Below are 23,937 nucleotides of genomic sequence, written 5' to 3'. Positions count from 1 at the left end.
AATCCAGCTGACGCGGAGCATCCTCTTCATCCGACGGCCGGCGACTGAATGACTAGTCCTTTAAATGACGTCATCCAAGATGGCGTCCCTTGAATTTCCGATTGGCTGATAGAATCCTATCAGCCAATCGGAATTAAGGTAGGAAAAATCCTATTGGCTGATGCAATCAGCCAATAGGATTTAAGTTCAATCCGATTGGCTGATCTAATCATCCAATAGGATTGAGCTCGCATTCTATTGGCTGTTTCAATCAGTCAATAGAATGCGAGCTCAATCCTATTGGCTGATTGCATCAGCCAATAGGATTTTTGCTACCTTAATTCCGATTGGCTGATAGAATTCTATCAGCCAATCGGAATTCAAGGGATGCCATCTTGGATGACGTCATTTAATGGACCAATCATTCAGTCGTCGGCCGTCGGATGAAGAGGATGCTCCGCGTCGGATGTCTTGAAGATGGACCCGTCCGCCCGGAAGGATGTAGGATGGAGCCTTCTGCCAGTCTGGATGTCCTCTTCTGGCCGGATAGGATGAAGACTTCGGACCCTCTGGAGGACCACTTGTGCCCGGCTGGGTGAAGACGGCTCAAGGTAGGGTGATCTTCAAGGGGGTAGTGTTAGGTTTTTTATGGGGGGATTGGGTGGGTTTCAGAGTAGGGTTGGGTGTGTGGGTGGTGGGTTTTAATGTTGGGGGGTATTGTATTTTTTTTTACAGGTGAAAGAGCTGATTACTTTGGGGCAATGCCCCGCAAAAGGCCCTTTTAAGGGCTATTTGTAATTTAGTATAGGGTAGGGAATTTTATTATTTTGGGGGTCTTTTTTATTTTATTAGGGGGATTAGATTAGGTGTAATTAGTTTAAAATTCTTGTAATTTTTTTCCCTGTAATTTAGTGTTTGTTTTTGTAATTTAGTTTATTTAATTTAATTGTAATTAATTGTAGGTAGTTTAGGTAATTAGTTTAATTATAGTGCAGTGTTAGGTGTAATTGTAACTTAGGTTAGGGTTTATTTTACAGGTCATTTGTATTTATTTTAGCTAGGTAGTTATTAAATAGTTAATAACTATTTAATAGCTATTGTACCTAGTTAAAATAAATACAAAGTTGCCGGTAAAATAAATATAAATCCTAAACTAGCTACAATGTAACTATTAGTTATATTGTAGCTAACTTAGGGTTTATTTTATCAGTAAGTATTTAGTTTTAAATAGGATTAATTTATTTAATTATCTTAAATTTATTTCGTCTAAGCTGGGGGGGGTTAGACTTAGGGTTAGACTTAGGTTTAGGGGTTAATAAATTTAATATAGTATCGGCGACGTTGGGGTCGGAAGATTAGGGGTTAATCAATTTAATATAGTTGCAGCGACGTTGGGGGGGGCAGATTAGGGGTTAATATATATAATGTAGGTGTCGGCGATGTTGGGGGCAGTAGATTAGGGGTTCATAAGTATAATGTAGGTGGCGGCGGGGTCCGGAGCGGCAGATTAGGGGTTAATAATATAATGTAGGTGTCAGTGATAGCGGGGGCGGCAGATTAGGGGTTAATAAGTGTAAGATTAGGGGTGTTTAGACTCTGGGTTCATGTTAGGGTGTTAGGTGCAGACATAACTTTTCTTTCACCATAGGAAACAATGGGGCTGCATTAGGAGCTGAACGCTGCTTTTTTGCAGGTGTTAGTTTTTTTTTCAGCCAGCTCAGCCCCATTGTTTCCTATGGGGAAATCGTGCACAAGCACGTTTTGCCAGCTTACCGCTACCATAAGCAACGCTGGTATTACAGTGAGATGTGGAGCTAAATTTTGCTCAACGCTCACTTTTCTGAGGCTAACGCCGGGTTGCAGAAAACTCGTAATACCAGCGTTTTTTAAAGGGAGCGGTAAGAAAAAAAGGAGCGTTAGCACCGCACAGCCTTACCGACAAAAAGTTGTAATCTGGTTGGCTGATTGTTTCTATGTTTCTTCACCGGCTTGTAGAAAACTGCTTCAATTTTTTTCCGGATCACGTGCCAGTAGAGAACCACAGCCTTACTCCTATTCCACAGCAAAACACATGGGAGACAGCAAAAATAGCAAGCACCTCTATTGAACAGATAGAGCAAATACTCACATTATCGAACACCGTTCAGCGGGCTGTTAATTACCCGATAGCAGATGGTGGCTGGCTTGAGAAAGTGGAGGACCTGACTGTTGGGGATAACTTTGCAAGCAACACAGCTGCCCAGATGAAGAGGCATCAACCTGAGCTCTAATCTACCTCGCCGAGACAAGGATCGAGCCATTGGGGAATCTAGAGCCTGGCCAAGTGAAGAACACATTGTCCGATGGAGCTAGTGTAGAGACCCTGGAGAACGCTGAAGCACATCTGGTGTCATGGACAGATGAAAAGGGAAACCCTCCTCCGAACTGCTCTATGCTGATACAGGAAAATGCCTTAATCGGAGTGACTTGTAAAAACACAACAAAGCTAACGCTGCTGTCTTTGAACTCACTGAGATTGCTGTTTCTTCTCTCTACATTCCCACTATCAAGCAAGATGCGCTCCTATGTAATTTTTGTAACGGATCCGACACACAAAAAAGCTGACAGGACTGCAAACCCCTTGAACTTCTGAATATAGCCAGAAATATACAGCTGCTGAATATGGTAGCGCTCAATATGAAGACTATGGCCTATAGTTATCAAGGTTTGGCGGACCTGATCCGACACTGTGGATCAGGTCTGCCAGACCTTGCTGAATACGGCGAGCAATACGCTCGCCGTATTCAGCATCGCACCAGCAGCTCACAAGAGCTGCTGGTGCAACGCCGCCCCCTGCAGACTCGCGGCCAATCGGCCGCAAGCAGGGTGGTATCAATCAACCCGATTGTACTCGATCGGGTTGATTTCCGGCGATGTCTGTCCGCCTGCTCAGAGCAGGCGGACAGGTTATGGAGCAGCGGTCTTTGTGACTGTTGCTTCATAACTGCTGTATCTGGCGAGTCTGATGACTCGCCAGAAACACGGGGCATCAAGCTCCATACGGAACTTGATACATATGCCCCTATTTGTCTGATAGCTAAGAGTAACGCTTATTCACATAAAAACCCCATATACCTATATATGCTCAATGAGTCTAGCTGTTCCCTTAAAAATACGTCTCTGATCGCTAATATGCGTTTGGCTCCTGAATGATGACAAATAATTCCACACCTTAAAGGAGTCCCTAGAGTAGCTTCTACATGTAAAGAGTTACGTCACACTTTAACCCCCTGCACTTATTTTTTTCCGTAGTGTTAGGTTATTTTATTCTTGTAATTTAATTTTTTTTAATTGTAGTTTTTTAACTTTTCTTAAAATAGTTATGTTAGGTTTATTTATAGTTTAATCTTATTTTATTTTTTATTTCACAGGTAAGTTTTTACTTATTTTAATATAGTTTAAAGTAAATTTAATTTAAAGTTAGGTTTAGGGCTTAATAGTTTAATTAAGTGATTTGCGATGTGGGGGGCTAGCGGTTTAGGGGCTAATAGGTTTAGTTTAGTATTAGCGATGTGGGGCCGGCGGTTTAGGGGTTAATAGGTTTATTATAGTAGTAGCGATGGTTGGGGCTGGCGGTTTAGTGGTTAATAAGTTTAATATAGTATTTGCTATGCAGGAGGGTGGCGGTTTAGGGGTTAATAGGTAGTTTATGGGTGTTAGTGTACTTTGTAACATTTTAGTTACGAGTTTTGTGAAACATTTTTGTTTTGCAAAATCCATAACTACTGGTCTCAGATCGCGGAATGGATCGCGGTGGTATAGACCATAACACAAGCATTTTAGCCGGAACGCACAACCTGTAATACGGTGCTATGAAAATCCTGCATTTAAAAGTCATTTTTTGAGTGCGGAATGGAGAGTTGCGTTACAGGCTAAAACGCTTACGGTATAGCTGTACCGCCGCGACTTGTAATTCAGGAGACCTGCCATTCCATGCACAATGGCAATTTTTTCAGTGGTATAGCCGTACCGTATCGTACCGTAACGTAAAACTTGTAACCTTGTGATTGTGTATTGTTTTACATATCATATATGCCCTATTTTGAACCTCAATAAAAAAAAGATTATGCACATGCTCTATCTGAATCAAGAACATAGTTGGTGATTAGCAACTAAACACATATTCCGCTCCATATCAGATCAACGGCTTATGTTCAGCTATGGAACAGTAGTATGTTGCCACTCCAGAGCTGACTTTAACTATCTCTTTTAAAGGACATAGTGCACTAGATTTTTCTTTGCATAAATCTCTTGTAGATTATCCATTTATTTAGCCCATCTGGGAGTGGTTTTGTAACAAAGTATAGTTTTCCTTTTTTTTTTAATAACATTGTGCTGATTTTCAGACTCCTAACCAAGCCCCACAGTGTCAGATGTATACTGATGTCTACAGATTCCTGCTGGCTCCTGTTTGTGTAATCTGTTTTGTTAAATGCAGGGTAGGGGGGAGTGTCTGTTCTTTCTGCTTCCTCAGCCCCTTTCAGTGGGTGTCCCAGCCAAACCTCCTCAACAATACTAAACTGGGAACTTCTAAGTACATTTTAAAAGGTTTTATAGCGGATTTTTAGATCAGCATTTGTGCATATTCTATTTTATAGTAATGTCTATTACATGCAGTTAAATGAAAATTGGTGTATACTGTCCCTCGAATTCCTTTAAGGAGGTTGAACACAGTTCTGTTTAAGCAAAACTGAAATAGTAAATTGCTTTATTATTCTTTTTTGTCCCTTAAAGTGATAGAAGCCGAATTATCAAATGTCTGTCGGACCTGATCCGACAGTGCGGATCAGGGCCGACAGACATCGCTGAATGCGGAGAGCAATACGCTCGCCGTATTCAGCATTGCACCAGCAGCTCACATATGGGCCTCTTCGTGTTTACTGTACACAGAGCATACATTGCTGACAGTTGATAGTTTTAAGGCTTGATTTTTATAATGACATATTTTGGTTCCTGTCTTTTTTCTATAATTATTTCTTTTTTTTTTTAATTAACTTTTTTTCAGGATATGAAGGAAAATTATGTGAGCTTGAAGTTGATGAATGTGTAAGTTCTCCGTGCCAGAATGGAGGTTTCTGTACAGATCTCTTAAATGATGTCTACTGCTCGTGTCCTATAGGTAAAGAAATGTTTTTCTTCCTGAAGATTTCAAATTATCCTCCGGCACTGCGAGATCCCTCACAAGATTAAAAAAAGGCAGATTTTGCATTTACACTTTGTATTTTATATTACTTTACACTTTAAGTTTTATTACATTTAAGCTTTGCATTTTTTATTTTGTATTTTAATGCATTTGGATTGTGATTTTATGCTTTGTCATTTTCTGTGTATCTTTAACAAATTACATTACACTTTGTATTTGTTCTATGTAAAATAAAACTGATAGTTTCAGTGTCCCAGAGAGCTTCATTACTGTCTATGGGCAGATGATTACAGATTCTCCATTTTGGAGAGAATTTATAGTGTAGAATTTAGATTAGCTAAACTCATATGCTAAGGTAGATCCAAAAATCAAAAGGAATAGAAGATAGCCCTCAAAACTTCAGTAGTCACGGAATAATGGGATTGCCACCTCCATTCATTTGCAAAATGGAAAGAATTCCAGCCTTTTGTGTCTTAAAACCCAACCTTTTATGCTTTAGTGGATAGGGATCTAATGATAGTAACGAGAGCGCTTTAAAGGGACAGTCTACTTGAAAATGTTTATTGTTTAAAACGATAGATAATCCCTTTATTACTCATTCCCCAGTTTTGCATAACCAGCACTGTTATATTTATATACTTGTTACCTCTGTCATTACTTTGTATCTAAGCCTCTGCAGACTGCTGCCTTATTTTAGTTATTTTTAAAGACTTGCATTTTAGCCATTCAGTTCTGACTCATAAATAACTCCAAGGGAGTGAGCACAATGTTATCTATATGGCACACATGAACTAGACCTGTCTGGCTGTAAAAATCTTGAATGTCAAGAGCCTGAGTCAATTGCAGGCTTGAAACTTTGTCTTTATTAGCCTTGGACCCTTAAGCAGTAAAGAAATAAAGTTCAGGTTTGAAGCTACAAAAGGATGGATTTTTTTCTATTTAGCATACTGAGGTAGGCTTATGAGTGTGCATGTCTCTGGAGCATTATATGATAGCTGTATTTGCCGCATTGACCTTGTTAAGATGAGATAAAATGAGAGGCATCTCGGGGATGTGAATGAGAGGTCGGCCATGGATGTTCCATTGGAGTTCTAGAAGGGTGGGGGGGGGGGGGTATTTAATCTGAACCGCTGCCAAGGAATTTATAAATGCTCTAATGCCCTAGTGAAGTATTTCAGCTTCCATTTGTGCCTCGCTATTTCAAAGCTGACGGAATTGACTCATTTTTATTTCTCTTTTTTTTCCTATACACATATGTAAGAGTGGACTTATAGAGGGTGTATTTTTTCCTATACACATATGTAAGAGTGGACTTATAGAGGGTGTATTTTTTCCTATACACATATGTAAGAGTGGACTTATAGAGGGTGTATTTTTTCCTATACACATATGTAAGAGTGGACTTATAGAGGGTGTATTTTTTCCTATACACATATGTAAGAGTGGACTCATAGAGGGTGTATTTTTTCCTATACACATATGTAAGAGTGGACTTATAGAGGGTGTATTTTTTCCTATACACATACTGTATGTAAGAGTGGACTTATAGAGGGTGTATTTTTTCCTATACACATATGTAAGAGTGGACTTATAGAGGGAGTATTTTTTCCTATACACATATGTAAGAGTGGACTTATAGAGGGTGTATTTTTTCCTATACACATATGTAAGAGTGGACTTATAGAGGGTGTATTTTTTCCTATACACATATGTAAGAGTGGACTTATAGAGGGTGTATTTTTTCCTATACACATATGTAAGAGTGGACTTATTGAGGGAGTATTTTTTCCTATACACATATGTAAGAGTGGACTTATAGAGGGTGTATTTTTTCCTATACACATATGTAAGAGTGGAATTATAGAGGGTGTATTTTTTCCTATACACATATGTAAGAGTGGACTTATAGAGGGAGTATTTTTTCCTATACACATATGTAAGAGTGGACTTATAGAGGGAGTATTTTTTCCTATACACATATGTAAGAGTGGACTTATAGAGGGTGTATTTTTTCCTATACACATATGTAAGAGTGGACTTATAGAGGGTGTATTTTTTCCTATACACATATGTAAGAGTGGACTTATAGAGGGTGTATTTTTTCCTATACACATATGTAAGAGTGGACTTATAGAGGGTGTATTTTTTCCTATACACATATGTAAGAGTGGACTTATAGAGGGTGTATTTTTTCCTATACACATATGTAAGAGTGGACTTATAGAGGGAGTATTTTTTCCTATACACATATGTAAGAGTGGACTTATAGAGGGAGTATTTTTTCCTATACACATATGCAAGAGTGGACTTATAGAGGGAGTATTTTTTCCTATACACATATGTAAGAGTGGACTTATAGAGGGAGTATTTTTTCCTATACACATATGTAAGAGTGGACTTATAGAGGGTGTATTTTTTCCATTGTAATGTGTTTGCTTTGTTACCCTGGTCCTTGATCTCTTTATACAAGAAGAAGTGATTGGTTGGGAGATATATGAGCCTCCATCAATTATAAGGAAGGAGAGTTTGTAACTGCCGGCTGTGACAAGGGGCGGTTACAAATCTCTTTGTATTCTGCCATTTTTCGAATTGCAATTTTGTTCCTGGAGATAAAGGTTTCACAAACAAACAGGTTTTAGTGAATCTAGGTGCACGCTTCTGAGAATACCTTAATATGCTCTAATAGAAAGGAGGTAAGTTGCAATGTACGAAACCAAGAGAAAGACGTGCACTTGATAATAAAAGTAAATTGGATTTTTTTTTTAACTGCACACACTATCTGAATAATGAACGTGAAATACATTTACTATATATATGTTGATTATGCAATTAAACTATATGTTATAGTCCTTTGAGCTATGATGTATCCTGTCTAGGATTTTTGGGATCTCGGTGTGAGACTGATTTAGATGAGTGCAGCAGTTCTCCGTGTCAGAATGGAGGAGAGTGCAATGATCAGGCAGCGGGTTACAACTGCACCTGCCATCAGGGTGAGATATATATTCTCTTACTCATATCCCTTTTATCCTGCCTGCTTTTTATCAGAATGGATTTATGTCTATGCCTTCTGGTTTACAGTGTATTTAACTGTATGTTTTTATTTTTAACACACTATTTTTTACTGTTCACCTTTCATTCCCTCTTGTTATTCACTTAACTATGGGCCCCATTACAAGTGGCACACTAACAGTTACACGTGAGCGATACCCAGTTTATTGCAGCTGTTTGTGCACGTCAGAAGGAGCACTCGGATTACAAAGTTAAACGTAAATGCAAACACATAAGCACAGCCGCTGTTTAAGCTAGAATGATTACCGCTACATCAGAGTTCTGCTTAACTGTTTCGCCAAAAAAGTTATAAGGGTCTATGAAAAAGGCAGATAAAGGTCTTTAACATAGAGATGCATACATATACATGTCTAATATGTGTATATATATATATATATATATATATGTATTTATATGTGTGTACAAATGTATTTATGTATTTATATGTGTATATATGTATTTACAGACATATATAAACACATAAATACATATGTATGCATATATAGACATATATATTTATATATATAAGTGCATTGGAGCCCTTTACAGTCAAGAAAATAATCTAAAAGCATATTTATGCAATATTCATTTATGCAATATGCATTTACTGTAAATATTTCACATTCTTAAACAGATATTCCTATATACATATATGTATATATATCTGTATATACAGTATCTTTACCTATATATATATATAAATATATATATATATATATATATATATATATATATATAGATATATATAGATATTTATTTATGAATAAATAGAACATATTCTTCTATGTGAAGAAGATTGGAATGTGAAATATTTAAATATTCATGTTGTGGTTTAGCACACTTGAAAAAATGCGATCGGGTTAACGCGCAAGTAGGGTGCTAGGTTTTCTTTTTTTACTCCATTGACGTTTATGGGGGACTACGTTAATGTGGTTGTGACATTTGAAGTTCGGTTGTTTGCGTGATTCGGGTTAGCGAGCAAAAACTTTATTTTCAACTTGTAATACAAGCGCTACCCGACACGTGTAAAAGCCTTACTTCTAGCGGAGTTAGCGAGAGAGAGGCATCGGTAATTACCGCTCCATTCGTAATTTAGCCCTATATATCCTAGTAGATATCTTTATTTTATTTGTTTTAAATACGATATAACAAACACAAATTTATGAACCAATTATAAATTCCTAATCTACATAGAGTAGGAAGATATTACAGCAAAACATAATTTAGTATCCATGTCTACAAGTATAATTGAGGAGTTACATAGAGGTTTCCAAAATAGTCATCTATAAAGTTACCAGATCTACAAAGTTAACAGCAAATTTCAATTCCAGAATCTACACAAGTGGACATTGTTTAAACACAAGTGAATTAATCAGGTCCAGATGTATTAATAAAACCACACGCTTAAAGGTATACCAAACCCAATTTAGTTTTTTCTTTCATGATTCAGGTACTGCTATTAACAAATTTTCTTCGTTCTCTTTATTTGAAAAGCAGAAATGTTAGCTTTGGAGCCGCCCATTTTTGTTTCAGCACCCTGCGTAGAGCTTGCTGATTGGTGGCTATATGTAGAAAGAGCTACCCAGGTGCTAAACCAAAGATGAACCGGCTCCAAAGCTTACATTTCTGCTTTTCAAATAAAGATACCAATAGAACTAGGAAAAATTGATAATAGGAGTAAATTAGAAAGTTGCTTAAAATTGCATGCTCTATCTGAATCACGAAAGAAAAAATGTGGGTTCAGTGTCCCTTTAAAAAGAATAATAGTTTGAACTTTTTTTAGGATTAGGTATGAACAACACAGCCCTTCTAACATTGTATCTGTATTGCGCTTTGCTGGTTATGTTCAGTTCTTCTCTTTTTCCTCAGGTTTTGAAGGTTCTGAATGTGAGACTGATATAGATGAGTGTACTAGCGCTCCCTGTCATTTTGGTCAATGTAAGAATAGTCCTGGATCCTTCATGTGCCTTTGTGACCCGGGCTATACAGGTGGCACCTGTGAGCAGGACATTGATGATTGCCAGAGCCAACCATGTCAAAATAATGGTGTTTGCCAAGACCTACCCAATGGTTACCTATGCCTGTGCCAGCCAGGAACTACTGGTCAGCGACCACTCTTTCCTCTCTTTCATTCATATTCATTTATGTTGGTTTTAATATTATGTCTTCTTACATATTTCTTCCCTCAATCCCCACTTTACTTTCTTTCTCTTTAACTCTCTCTCTTTCTTTTTTTCTCTCTCTCTTTCTCTCTCTCTCTTTCTCTCTCTGGGGCAGATTTATCATACCCTGGGCGGACATAATTTGCTATAGCGAATCATGTCCATCCTGCATCGCTAAATGCATTTAAATTTAACATTACACAAGCTTTTCTGGTGAATCGTCCGCTAGCTAGCCGAGAGGGGGTGGAAGAGTTAAGGAGCAGCGGTCTTGTACCCCTTTGTCTTTCACTCTCTCTTTCTCTCTCTCTCTCTTTCTCTGTCTCTCTCTTTCTCTCTCTCTCTCTTTCTCTATTTCTCTCTCTTTCTTTTCTCTCTTTCTCTCTCTCTCTCTCTCTGTCTTTCTCTGTCTTTCTCTCTTTCTTTCTCTCTCTTTCTCTTTCTCCCTCGTTCTCTTTCTCCCTCTCTCTCTCTCTCTTTCTCCCTCTCTCTATCTTTCTCTATTTCTCTCTTTCTTTCTTTTTCTCTATCCCTGTCTTTCGCTCTTTCTCTCTCTTTCTCTTTCTCTCTCTCTCTCTCTTTCTCTCTCTATCTCTCTTTCTCTCTCTGTATTTCTTTCTCTCTTTCTCTCTCTCTCTCTCTCTCTCTTTCTCTCTCTATCTTTCTCTCCCTGTCTTTCTCTCTCTCTTTCTCTCTCTCTCCTTATCTCTCTTTATCTCTCTTTCTCTCTCTCTCCCACCCTCACTTCCTTTTTTTCCACAATCCCTACTTTTCTTTCTCAGTCCCGACCTTTCTTTGTTCCACCTTAATATCTCATTTTACTTGTATCTTTTGTTCTATAACTTAGTGTGTTCTTCCACCTGCTTTTATGTCTCTATACCATGTGACCTATTTTATCATTTATTTGCTTGGCAGGTATCACTTGTGATATACATGTGGATGAGTGTGAAAGTGACCCATGCATAAAGGGAACCTGCAGAGATATGGAGAATGCTTTTCAATGTAATTGTAACCCAGGATACACAGGTAAACCAGCTCTTAAGCAATGACGTTATCATTTGCTGTAGTAACACATTGTACCATGCAATTTACCTTTATTCAGCAAAGTCTTTGTAATGTACTTGCATAGATTTTTATATGTACTCATAGAAATCTAAATATATATACAGTATATATATATATATATATATATATATATATATATACAGGAAGTGCAGAATTATTAGGCAAATGAGTATTTTGACCACATCATCCTCTTTATGCATGTTGTCTTACTCCAAGCTGTATAGGCTCTAAAGCCTACTACCAATTAAGCATATTAGGTGATGTGCATCTCTGTAATGAGAAGGGGTGTGGTCTAATGACATCAACACCCTATATCAGGTGTGCATAATTATTAGGCAACTTCCTTTCCTTTGGCAAAATGGGTCAAAAGAAGGACTTGACAGGCTCAGAAAAGTCAAAAATAGTGAGATATCTTGCAGAGGGATGCAGCACTCTTAAAATTGCAAAGCTTCTGAAGCGTGATCATCGAACAATCAAGCGTTTCATTCAAAATAGTCAACAGGGTCGCAAGAAGCGTGTGGAAAAACCAAGGCGCAAAATAACTGCCCATGAACTGAGAAAAGTCAAGCGTGCAGCTGCCAAGATGCCACTTGCCACCAGTTTGGCCATATTTCAGAGCTGCAACATCACTGGAGTGCCCAAAAGCACAAGGTGTGCAATACTCAGAGACATGGTCAAGGTAAGAAAGGCTGAAAGACGACCACCACTGAACAAGACACACAAGCTGAAACGTCAAGACTGGGCCAAGAAATATCTCAAGACTGATTTTTCTAAGGTTTTATGGACTGATGAAATGAGAGTGAGTCTTGATGGGCCAGATGGATGGGCCCGTGGCTGGATTGGTAAAGGGCAGAGAGCTCCAGTCCGACCCAGACGCCAGCAAGGTGGAGGTGGAGTACTGGTTTGGGCTGGTATCATCAAAGATGAGCTTGTGGGGCCTTTTCGGGTTGAGGATGGAGTCAAGCTCAACTCCCAGTCCTACTGCCAGTTTCTGGAAGACACCTTCTTCAAGCAGTGGTACAGGAAGAAGTCTGCATCCTTCAAGAAAAACATGATTTTCATGCAGGACAATGCTCCATCACACGCGTCCAAGTACTCCACAACGTGGCTGGCAAGAAAGGGTATAAAAGAAGAAAATCTAATGACATGGCCTCCTTGTTCACCTGATCTGAACCCCATTGAGAACCTGTGGTCCATCATCAAATGTGAGATTTACAAGGAGGGAAAACAGTACACCTCTCTGAACAGTGTCTGGGAGGCTGTGGTTGCTGCTGCACGCAATGTTGATGGTGAACAGATCAAAACACTGACAGAATCCATGGATGGCAGGCTTTTGAGTGTCCTTGCAAAGAAAGGTGGCTATATTGGTCACTGATTTGTTTTTGTTTTGTTTTTGAATGTCAGAAATGTATATTTGTGAATGTTGAGATGTTATATTGGTTTCACTGGTAAAAATAAATAATTGAAATGGGTATATATTTGTTTTTTGTTAAGTTGCCTAATAATTATGCACAGTAATAGTCACCAGCACACACAGATATCCCCCTAAAATAGCTATAACTAAAAACAAACTAAAAACTACTTCCAAAACTATTCAGCTTTGATATTAATGAGTTTTTTGGGTTCATTGAGAACATGGTTGTTGTTCAATAATAAAATTAATCCTCAAAAATACAACTTGCCTAATAATTCTGCACTCCCTGTATATATATATATATATATATATATATATATATATATATATATATAAAAGCACTTCTGTACATTCAATATGATGTTCCAAGTCCCACCCCTTTTTGTACCATGTGACACTGCAGTGATGTAGTTAACGCTACTCCACACCGCTTATGCCAACCCTATGTGACCAACTGTTGCTGGCATTATTTTTTTATTTTAATTTGGTAATGGTAATAATTACAATGATTTCTTGAAAATAGTTTTAACTGTCTGTAGATACTGTTGTTGCCTGACAGGATTTCCATGCATGCAAGAACAATGCAGTTATTTCTAATTCCTTATTTTGTGAGCAAGCAGTTGGCTTTAATATCTCACAGAATTACACTATGCTATATCTTATTGTTACATCTTGTATAATATATTGTTACTTAATACATTTATTTAATATTTTGTAATATTGGGATTTTATGATATATTGCATACAAAATGTTCTTTATTCTCTGATTTGAGACTAAAATACAATCCTTTACAAATGGCTGAATTTGAGGGAGTGAGCTACCAGGTGCACATGGAAAAAAAAGGCTAATAAATCTACATTCAAGAATAAAGATCAAGCGAAAGATATCCTCAGTAGGAATTCATTTCAATGTATATTGATTATTAAAAGGACATAATACTCATATGCTAAATCACTTGAAAGTGATGCAGCATAACTGTAAAAAGCTGACTAGAAAATATTACCTGAGCATCTTTATGTAAAAAATGAAGATATTTTACCTCACAATTTCCTCAGCTCACCAGAGTAAGTGCTGTGTAAAAAGTTATCTTTGAGTTACTGCCCAGCTGCAGGTTTAAAAAAAAAAAAGGAAGAAATGAACAGCAGCCAATCAGCATCAGCAGTGCTGAGGTCATTAACTCTTTTACTGTTACTATTTCACTTAACTCTCATGAGATTTTATAGTAAACTTCCTTAAACTAAATAGTGAAATAACATGAATGTGCATGAGGCTCATTCCCTTGCCTGTCCTGGGACAGACTTACTGATTGGCTGCTTAAAGTCATTTACAATGGGGTGTGAATACTTAGGACATTGTGAGGTAAAATATCTTCCTTTTTACATAGAGATGTTCAGGTGATATTTTCTAGTCATCTTTTTACAGCTATGCTGCATCACTTTCAAGTGTTTATACATTTCGGTATCATGGCCCTTTAATAATAATTCATTCTTATTAAAGGGACAGTCACCTCCAAAAATGTTATTGTTTAAAAAGATAGATAATCCCTTTATTACCCTTTCCCCAGTTTTAGATAATGAACACAGTTGTATTAATACACATTTTAGCTCTGTAATTACCTTGTATCTATGCCTCTTTTGACAGCCCCCTGACCACATAACATTTTATTTATTATCTATTGACTTGCATTTTAGCCAATAAGTGCAGTGTCAGTCACAATTTCATGAGAGAGAGCACAATTTTATGTGTATGGCACACATGAATTAGCAGTGTCTTGCTGTGAAAAGCTAATGAAAAAGCATGTGATTAGAGACTGTCTGTAGAGACAGACAGGCCCATTTATCAAGCTCCGTACGGAGCTTGAAGGGCCGTGTTTCTGGCGAGTCTTCAGACTCGCCAGAAACACAACTTATGAAGCAGCGGTCTAAAGACCGCTGCTTCATAACCCTGTCCGCCTCCTCTCAGCAGGCGGACAGGAATCGCTGGAAATCAACCCGATCGAATACGATCGGGTTGATTGACAGCTCCCTGCTGGCGGCCGATTGGCCGTGAGTCAGCAGGGGGCGGCGTTGCACCAGCAGCTCTTGTGAGCTGCTGGTGCAATGTTAAATGCGGAGAGCGTATTGCTCTCCGCATTTAGCGAGGTCTTGCGGACCTGATCCGCAGTGTCGGATCAGGTCCGCAAGCCCTTTGATAAATGGGCCCCTTAGAAACAGGCAGAAATTTAGAGGTTTAAATGTTATAAAGTAGATTAATATAACAATGTTGGTTGTGCAAATATGGGGAATGGGTAGTAAAAGGGATTATCTATCTTTTTAAACAATAACAATTTTAGTGTAGACAGTCCCTTTAATAGTAATAGTAATAATAATATCCCCCTCCTTTATTTATAATGTGCCAACATTCTATGCAGTGCTATTAGGTATACAATGGCAAAGTACAATAATTGAAAGGCATTAACATGTCAACTGAATGAGTCTGAATGTTATTCAAACAGATTAATTAACATCTTTTTTGCTTCAATTGTTTTTTAATGGGCTAACTTTGCCTACCACTTTCCTTATTTGGATGAGCCAATCATGATTTGATTCTGGAGACAACAGGACTTGCCACTGTCATTATATTAACAAAAGCTCTGTAGTTTAGCTTTAGCAGAAAAGATAAGATGGCAAACTGCAAATCAGGGAGCGATACAGTATGTGATAGGGAGAGGTTTGTTAAGATGCTGTGTGCTCTTTTAGTTTTCAGGACTGGAAAATCCACCATTTGCATACTGTAATTACAGGTAAAGGGGCAAACTAATAATGAAAGTATATTGTAAAGTTGTTATTCTGCATAATAAAGTATTTTATATTACAAACTCAAAGTGTTTACTGTCCATTAATATTAAAATGATAGTAAATTCTAGCGTTTTTGAAATGCTAGGATTTACCAGTGCAACAAATAAAGGGAACGTTCGGTCAAGAAGTATAAAATACTTTATGCTGAAAATGTATTTGTCTGCAGTGTTTGCCGCACTGAACACCTCAGGAAGCCCACGGCATAAAGCTATTTTGCAATAAGGTGATCTTAACCAATAGCGTGCCAGCTATCCGGCATAATGCCAGCTGCCCCACATGGCTATTGGCTAAGAGATGGAAACGTCACCTCACTGAAAAATAGTGTTTTGCTGTGGGCGGCCTGAGGTGCTCAGTACGCTAAACGCTTCAGAAAAATTTCATACTTCATGACTGAAAGCCTCCTTTATTTGTTCCAATGGTCAATCCTAGAGTTTCACAAACACTAGGATTGACTTTCCCTTTAATCGTTAGTAGAAGAGGACTTTGCATGTTAGTCACTGTTAGCTGTAAACAACCTTTACGTGAAATGATCAACAAGACAGTTGGACTTGTGAGCTTACATTCTAATGGATACATTTGAGAACTTGTTCATATGTGTATTTTAACACTGGTCCCTATGAGTGACCTGTTATTTTTTTTTTACTTTCTGTTTCTTTACACGTCGTCCTATTCTTTCTCTCTTCTATGATATTTAAAGTGCATTAAGAATATAAATTTATAAACTGTGAATGTGGAATAATTTTCAGTCTTTCTATTCTTTATCTCTTTTTATCTCTTACCCTCTTTCAGGCATTCTCTGTGAAGAGGATATTGATGAATGTCATTCCAACCCTTGCCAAAATGGTGGGATTTGTGTAGACATTGAGAATGGATTCAGCTGTAAATGCCCTGCGGGGACTGTTCTGCCCCTCTGTACCTTGCAGGACAATAACTAGCACTAGCAGACTGATGTTTCACAGTCAAAAAAGTTGTTTTTTTTTAAATATTTACACTACTGTTACAACAAATAAGAGTGGTGCTACTAACTTGGCAAGTGGGCCTGGCACACACGCTGGCAGGCAGGCAACTAATTAGATTACACTAACAGACTGATGTTTCCCAGTCAAAAAAGTTTTTTTTTAAATATTTACAGTACTGTTATAACAAATATGATTGGTGGCACTAGTTGGAAAGTGGGCCTGGCACACACGCTGGCAGGCAGGCAACTGCAATTAAATAACACTAGCAGACTGATGTAAAAGGTTTTTTTTTTTAAATTTACACTAATGTTACAACAGATATGAGTGGTGGCACTGAGTATATGTTGTGAGCCTGACACACAGGCTGGCACTAGTGGCAGGCTGGCCTGGCAACTAAAATTAAATAACACTAGCAGACTGATGTAAAAGTTTTTTTAAAAAAGTTACACTAGAGGGGCGGAGCTTGGCCGCACTAGCTGATGGCCGCATTCTGAGTTAGCTCTGAAGCCTCAGTTATCTTATGAAAGGATAAATGTAACCCACAGCATGTCGGAACTTAAATAAATTTAATTATAATTTCCAAGAACTGAGTGGACCGAAACTTTAAGCCTGTGACCTGACTGAGCAGCTTGAAACTCCCTCCCGGAAAGGTGCGTAGTGAGGCCTGAAGCAGAGCGGAACCCGCCATCCCTGAACTAGTGGCTAATCAGACCGCGGTGAATGAATCGCTCCAAAGCGTGTGATCAGTTTGCGGTACAGTGGCTATCTGATCGGGACAGTGTATCTCACCTGAAGTCACCGACTGAACAGAGACATACCAACTTGGGCCGCACCATCTCCAGATCACACCATCCGCGTGTAAACCCTCCTCACCAAGCAGGGAGACTCGCGGAGGCTCACAGCATGACCCGGTTGTTGAAAAGACCGGAGGATCCTGGTTGTGACAAAACCAATCTCGCCACTGTACATTGGAGGGCCTGTTATGGAACATTCTTTGGGCTGGAGGTACATGGGCTTAAGGATACCCAGAGACTGCATGGAAATATGGAATTTTATATGCTGGACACCCCATGTACTTTCATAACTCTGTCTTATGTCTATGTCACCCTGTATCCATAAATACAGGATGGGTACAGGGTGTGAGTGCCCCTTGTGGGAGCAATTGTGACTCTATAAGCCAAGTGGGCATAAAAGACTTTATAGCTAATAAGAACTGTTCCTATATTCAGTAATAAGATGTATTCTATGTATGTTTCAGATCTGATTGTGTCTCAGGAGTCTGTCTGGGTAAACTGATTGTGTCCTTGTGTGATTATGTTAACTAGACTGCCCAACATCAGATTGTCTGAGTAAACGTTCTTCCCTAGTTAATTAACTTAATATGTTAATCTGTTTTACCTGTGAATAGACAATTGTTAGAGGTTTGATGCATTGTTCATATGTTTGCTTTACTGTTAAACCAATGCCCTTTGTAACCTGAAGCCAGGGTGTATAAATCTGTGTGCTGCCTTCAAATAAAGTAGACATTCTGTTTTAAACCTGAAACTGGCTGGGTTGTGAATTGCTGATTCCCTATGCAGGACATTGTTCATCTGGTATTAACCCTTGGTACACTGTTGGTACAGTAACATTGGTGGCAGCGACGGAATGAACCTTATCGCCCAGAAGAGCAACTACACAAGCCAGTAACCTCAGGAAGAGGGGGATTATTACAATACTGACTAAGATGGAAAAGAGAAAAGTAAATTTTGCAGCTTTTAAAAACTTCCTGGAAACAGAAGGAGAGATTGATGGGTACCTTGCGGATTTTGAGAGGCAATGTGCACTACACAAGGTACCCGCAGAGGACTGGGTCACGATATTATCTGGAAAATTATCCGGCCGGGCCAGAGAGGCTTTTCGGGCCATTCCAGATGAGGAAGTCAGGGATTATAATACTGTAAAAGAGGCTCTGCTCTCCAGGTATGCGGTTACACCGGAGGCATACCGGAGGCGGTTCAGAGACACTGTTAAATTAGCTGGAGATTCCTACCTTGAGTGGGCATGTAAGGTGCACCGCACAGCAGCTCACTGGATAGCGGGGTGCCAAGCCATATCTGGGGAAGAGGTGCTGCAGCTATTCCTGTTGGAACATTGCTTCGACAAGTTACCCGCAGGAGTTCGAGAGTGGGTTCGGGACCGTAAACCCTCCACCCTGCAGGAAGCGGCTCGCTTGGCAGATGAGTATACGGATGCCCGCAAACTGGACACTGCTACCACTAAGCCCCCTGCTAGAGTGGAGTACAGACCCCCAGTCACCCCAGCAGCTGCCAGTTACCAAACCCCGGCGCACCGCTATACCACACGGCCTCCGGCCACGAACTACCCTCAGAGAGCCCTGTTCAATTTGCGGTGCTACTCACAACCTATTCGGTGCTTTAGATGTAAGCAACTAGGGCACAAAAGACCAGAGTGTCCCCTAAACGCAGCGAACCAAGCGCAGTCCTGGAGAAGACCCGCCGGCGGAATCCCACGTAATCCTCAGCCTACGGCCCGCTACGTAGAGGCGCAAGAATGCTGGAGCATCCTACATGAGGCAGACCTTGTGCAAGCTGCCCATCGGAATAACCGGCAACTGGTTAAAGTGAATGGGAAGAAGGTCAGTGGTCTACGGGATACTGGTGCTACCATGACCTTGCTTCAAAAGAACTTGGTGTCTGAGAAACAGTACACGGGAGACACTGTGGCTGTGAGGTTAGCAGGGGGCGATGTGTTCAGCCTACCTGTTGCCAGGGTACATTTGGATTGGGGAGTGGGCGCTAGACCTGTGAATGTGGGGGTCAAGAAGGACTTACCTGCTGATGTTCTTCTTGGAAATGACTTGGCCCCCCTTGTTTCTGCCTACGCTCCTATGGGTCCCGCTGATGTTAACTCTGTGACTACCCGTGCCCAGATCCATGCAGCAGAGACTGACCCACCTGCTGCTAAGCCCCAGGACGATGAGCTCAGTAAATCTCTATCCGCTATTGATATGTGGAGGTCCCGTTACAATGCGCTGATGAAGGAGAAGAGGAGCGCAGAGGAAAAAGCACGTTTAGAACGTGAATCTCTGCTAGACAAGCTGCACCGACAGACTGCAGAAAACACCAGCTTGAGAGTGGGACATGAAACCTTAAAGACAAACTTAGCGACACTTGAGGAGAAGCTGACGCTGGCTCATAGTGAGGTGCAGCAACTCAAGGGCACCCTATGTCAGTATGAAGGGATTGTGGATACCTATAAAGAGCAGGTACAGAAAACTCGTAAAGAAGCTGATGGGATTTTGAAGGACTGTTTGGCCCTGGTCTGGGCACTGAGGAATTTGAACCCTTGTTTGTATGGACAGGAATTCTCTCTCATAACGGGAATCCAGATGGATTGTCCCAGCAAACTGACATGCCTACCAGGCGCTCTGGTGGTATATGGCACATTATATACCCTGGACAGCCGAGCATGACAAACCAGAGGGAGAGGAGTTTGATGGTCCTGGCTTGTTATGGGAGTCCTTTGCAGAGCCTGACTTTGGGAGCCCAGACTCCATTCCCCAGCGGCAGGCTGCGTTACAAGGGGTAGGGACAGTTGGTCCTGTCCCCCAGCAACATGGCTGTTTAGCCAAAGGGGAGACGAATGGTCTCCCCCTCCAGCAGCACAGCTATGTATCCAAAGGGGAGACAGTCGGTCTCCCCCTCCAGCAACCAGGCTCCCACCAGGCTACTTCCATGGTAGTGCTGGCACCCGGGCAGAGTACAGCTGGTCTCTGCCCACCTCGCAACCCACCAATTCAGCGTACCAGTCCCCCACACAGCTGTGGTGAGGTACCTGGACATGGACAAGTTTTCCCCGTACTCAGGTGTAGTAACCATTAATTGTGGGTGGGCTGTACTACTAATTGTGTTTTATGGGTGGGTTGCTGGACTAACCAGGGCACTGACCGGCAGGAGGTCAGATACCCTGTTAGTCTGTTTGGAAAAGGGGAGAGATGTGACAAAACCAATCTCGCCACTGTACATTGGAGGGCCTGTTATGGAACATTCTTTGGGCTGGAGGTACATGGGCTTAAGGATACCCAGAGACTGCATGGAAATATGGAATTTTATATGCTGGACACCCCATGTACTTTCATAACTCTGTCTTATGTCTATGTCACCCTGTATCCATAAATACAGGATGGGTACAGGGTGTGAGTGCCCCTTGTGGGAGCAATTGTGACTCTATAAGCCAAGTGGGCATAAAAGACTTTATAGCTAATAAGAACTGTTCCTATATTCAGTAATAAGATGTATTCTATGTATGTTTCAGATCTGATTGTGTCTCAGGAGTCTGTCTGGGTAAACTGATTGTGTCCTTGTGTGATTATGTTAACTAGACTGCCCAACATCAGATTGTCTGAGTAAACGTTCTTCCCTAGTTAATTAACTTAATATGTTAATCTGTTTTACCTGTGAATAGACAATTGTTAGAGGTTTGATGCATTGTTCATATGTTTGCTTTACTGTTAAACCAATGCCCTTTGTAACCTGAAGCCAGGGTGTATAAATCTGTGTGCTGCCTTCAAATAAAGTAGACATTCTGTTTTAAACCTGAAACTGGCTGGGTTGTGAATTGCTGATTCCCTATGCAGGACATTGTTCATCTGGTATTAACCCTTGGTACACTGTTGGTACAGTAACACTGGTTATAAGGCAGGACTGAAAGCCGACTAAGCGACGACCTACAGACACGGAGTAAGTGATATAAAAAGAACTCTGGGGTCTGACTAGATAAAACCTTGCCAATCCATCCCAGGCACACTGGCAATAGGCCACAAATATTAGAGGCCCTGCAGTGTTAAATATAGTGTAGCACCATCAATTTGAAAATTGTTATTAGACCCTATCTTTGCGGGGAGTCTAAATATATATAAACCTAAAGTGACATTTGGGCTGGTTGATAAGTTGAACAGCAACTTCTGTTCACACCTGCACCACCGGAACCACCCTCCCTGCAGATAGTATAGGGAACTAGTGGCTAATCAGACCGCGGTGAATGAATCGCTCCAAAGCGTGTGATCAGTTTGCGGTACAGTGGCTATCTGATCGGGACAGTGTATCTCACCTGAAGTCACTGACTGAACAGAGACATACCAACTTGGGCCGCACCATCTCCAGATCACACCATCCGCGTGTAAATCCTCCTCACCAACACTTGAGCGGCTGACCGCCAACAAGCAGGGAGACTCGCAGAGGCTCACAGCATGACCCGGTTGTTGAAAAGACCGGAGGATCCTGGTTATAAGGCAGGACTGAAAGCCGACTAAGCGACGACCTACAGACACGGAGTAAGTGATATAAAAAGAACTCTGGGGTCTGACTAGATAAAACCTTGCCAATCCATCCCGGGCACACTGGCAATAGGCCACAAATATTAGAGGCCCTGCAGTGTTAAATATAGTGTAGCACCATCAATTTGAAAATTGTTATTAGACCCTATCTTTGCGGGGAGTCTAAATATATATAAACCTAAAGTGACATTTGGGCTGGTTGATAAGTTGAACAGCAACTTCTGTTCACACCTGCACCACTGGAACCACCCTCCCTGCAGATAGTATAGGGAACCATTAAAAGCAAACATCTACTGTCCTCAAAGCTATCAACATGGCTAACAGACGTATTACCAAGCCCCTTAAAGGGTCCCAAACCCCCAATATAAAAAAATTACCTCATCTCAACAGATGCTACCACAAGTGCTAGCAGGGACATTATGGAACCTAGCAAGCAGAATACTGCGGTCCAAACAGCCAATTTGGATCCCTTATTAAATAACTGTCACTAAAGAGAATATCAGACACCTCTCATCTAAGAATGACATAAAGGAGGCCATGTTTGATGTGAAATTACTGTTTGGCGAATTGAAAAAAGATATCGCTGCTGTCGATCACAGAGTCACACAGATGGAGGAGGTGCAGGAGGTAATACAATCTGATCTCCAGCACCAAGTTAGTTGCATACAGTCGCAGGAAGCTACAGTTCAAAACCTCACCGATAGGATTGAAGACCTAGAAAATAGGAGTCAGCGCAACAACTTGAGGCTCCATGGGGTCCCTGAGACAGTGGTCCCACCTGACATAGGTAAATATGTGCAGGAGCTATTTAAATTCCTCAAGAACACTCCCAACGCAGCTGAAATCCCAGTGGAAAGAGCCATCGGGCCCTTAGGCCTAAACCACCAGCTAGAGCCCCACCCAGAGACATTATTATTAAACTCTTATCCTATGGTGACAAGGAGGAAATCCTATGGCATTCCAGGAACAAACATCCCCTTGTCTTTGAAGGTACAGAAATTCAAATTTTCACAGTGGAAAGAGCCCATCGGGCCCTTAGGCCTAAACCACCAGCTAGAGCCCCACCCAGAGACATTATTATTATACTCTTATCCTATGGTGACAAGGAGGAAATCCTATGGCATTCCAGGAACAAACATCCCCTTGTCTTTGAAGGTACAGAAATTCAAATTTTCACAGATCTATGTCCAGCTACCCTCCAGAAGCGGAGGGATCTGCGCTACATCACCTCCACACTCAAGGAACATCAAATTCAATACAGGTGGGGATTCCCCACCTGCATCATTGCATCTAAAGACGACACCTCAGCAATCTTCAGATCACCAGCTGACCTTTCCGCTCTCAACCAGGCCTTTGGTCTGCATATCAGACCACCGGGTGATGTCATGGCACCTGCACAGCCCGGACTTGAAGGAGCTCAAGATGAAAATGTCCGCTGACACTAGTCAGATCACATAGCACGCCAGATCCAAGTTCACAGATATGCACTACCTTGCTTGAACCACCTCAGAAGATGGTAGCTTCTGATCCTGACCCCGGTTGCCCAGCAGATCTTCCAGACAGATAAGTTAAAACCAACCACTCACTTTTCATGTTAACCATTGTCTAGATGTTTACTCCACAAACAGCTTATCCATAGACTACTCTAGATGAACATTTGGGTTTGGGACCTTACTACCCTACTATGAAGAGGCAACAGCAAATGGACAGATTGACTTTGTGATAGCTTGATTGCCTAACCCTAGTGTCAAACCTGGCCTTTACACTGAAACATGTGGCTATTATGGGTTTTCTATTTGTCTCTTTTTGGTTTGTCCACCCTTATCATACTACATGAACATATCTTTCCTATTTGATCTTTAACATAGTTCCCCTTAACAATTAGCTAGGCATTCCTTAGCATAGTCAGCGAGAGGAGGGTACATTGCAGGTTATAAAGTCTAGACATCCCTAGC

At 40.6% G+C, this 23,937-nt stretch overlaps 1 protein-coding gene across 1 annotated transcript in view; it reads left to right on the top strand.

Moving 5' to 3' along the window:
- Nucleotides 1-23,937, top strand: part of LOC128667111 (neurogenic locus notch homolog protein 1) — a 207,868-nt gene that overhangs the window by 82,756 nt on the left and 101,175 nt on the right. Inside the window, exons 9-12 of the mRNA XM_053722014.1 lie at nt 5,024-5,137; nt 8,038-8,151; nt 10,079-10,312; nt 11,284-11,394. Of these exons, the coding sequence (XP_053577989.1) occupies nt 5,024-5,137; nt 8,038-8,151; nt 10,079-10,312; nt 11,284-11,394 (573 nt within the window). The remainder of the gene's footprint in view (nt 1-5,023; nt 5,138-8,037; nt 8,152-10,078; nt 10,313-11,283; nt 11,395-23,937) is intronic.

The sequence above is a fragment of the Bombina bombina genome, chromosome 7 (assembly GCF_027579735.1).
Source record: "Bombina bombina isolate aBomBom1 chromosome 7, aBomBom1.pri, whole genome shotgun sequence".
In the NCBI taxonomy this organism is placed as follows: Eukaryota; Metazoa; Chordata; class Amphibia; order Anura; family Bombinatoridae; genus Bombina; species Bombina bombina.
The sequence above is the reverse complement of the archived record's forward strand: the minus strand, read 5'-3'. Positions and strand labels throughout refer to the sequence as shown.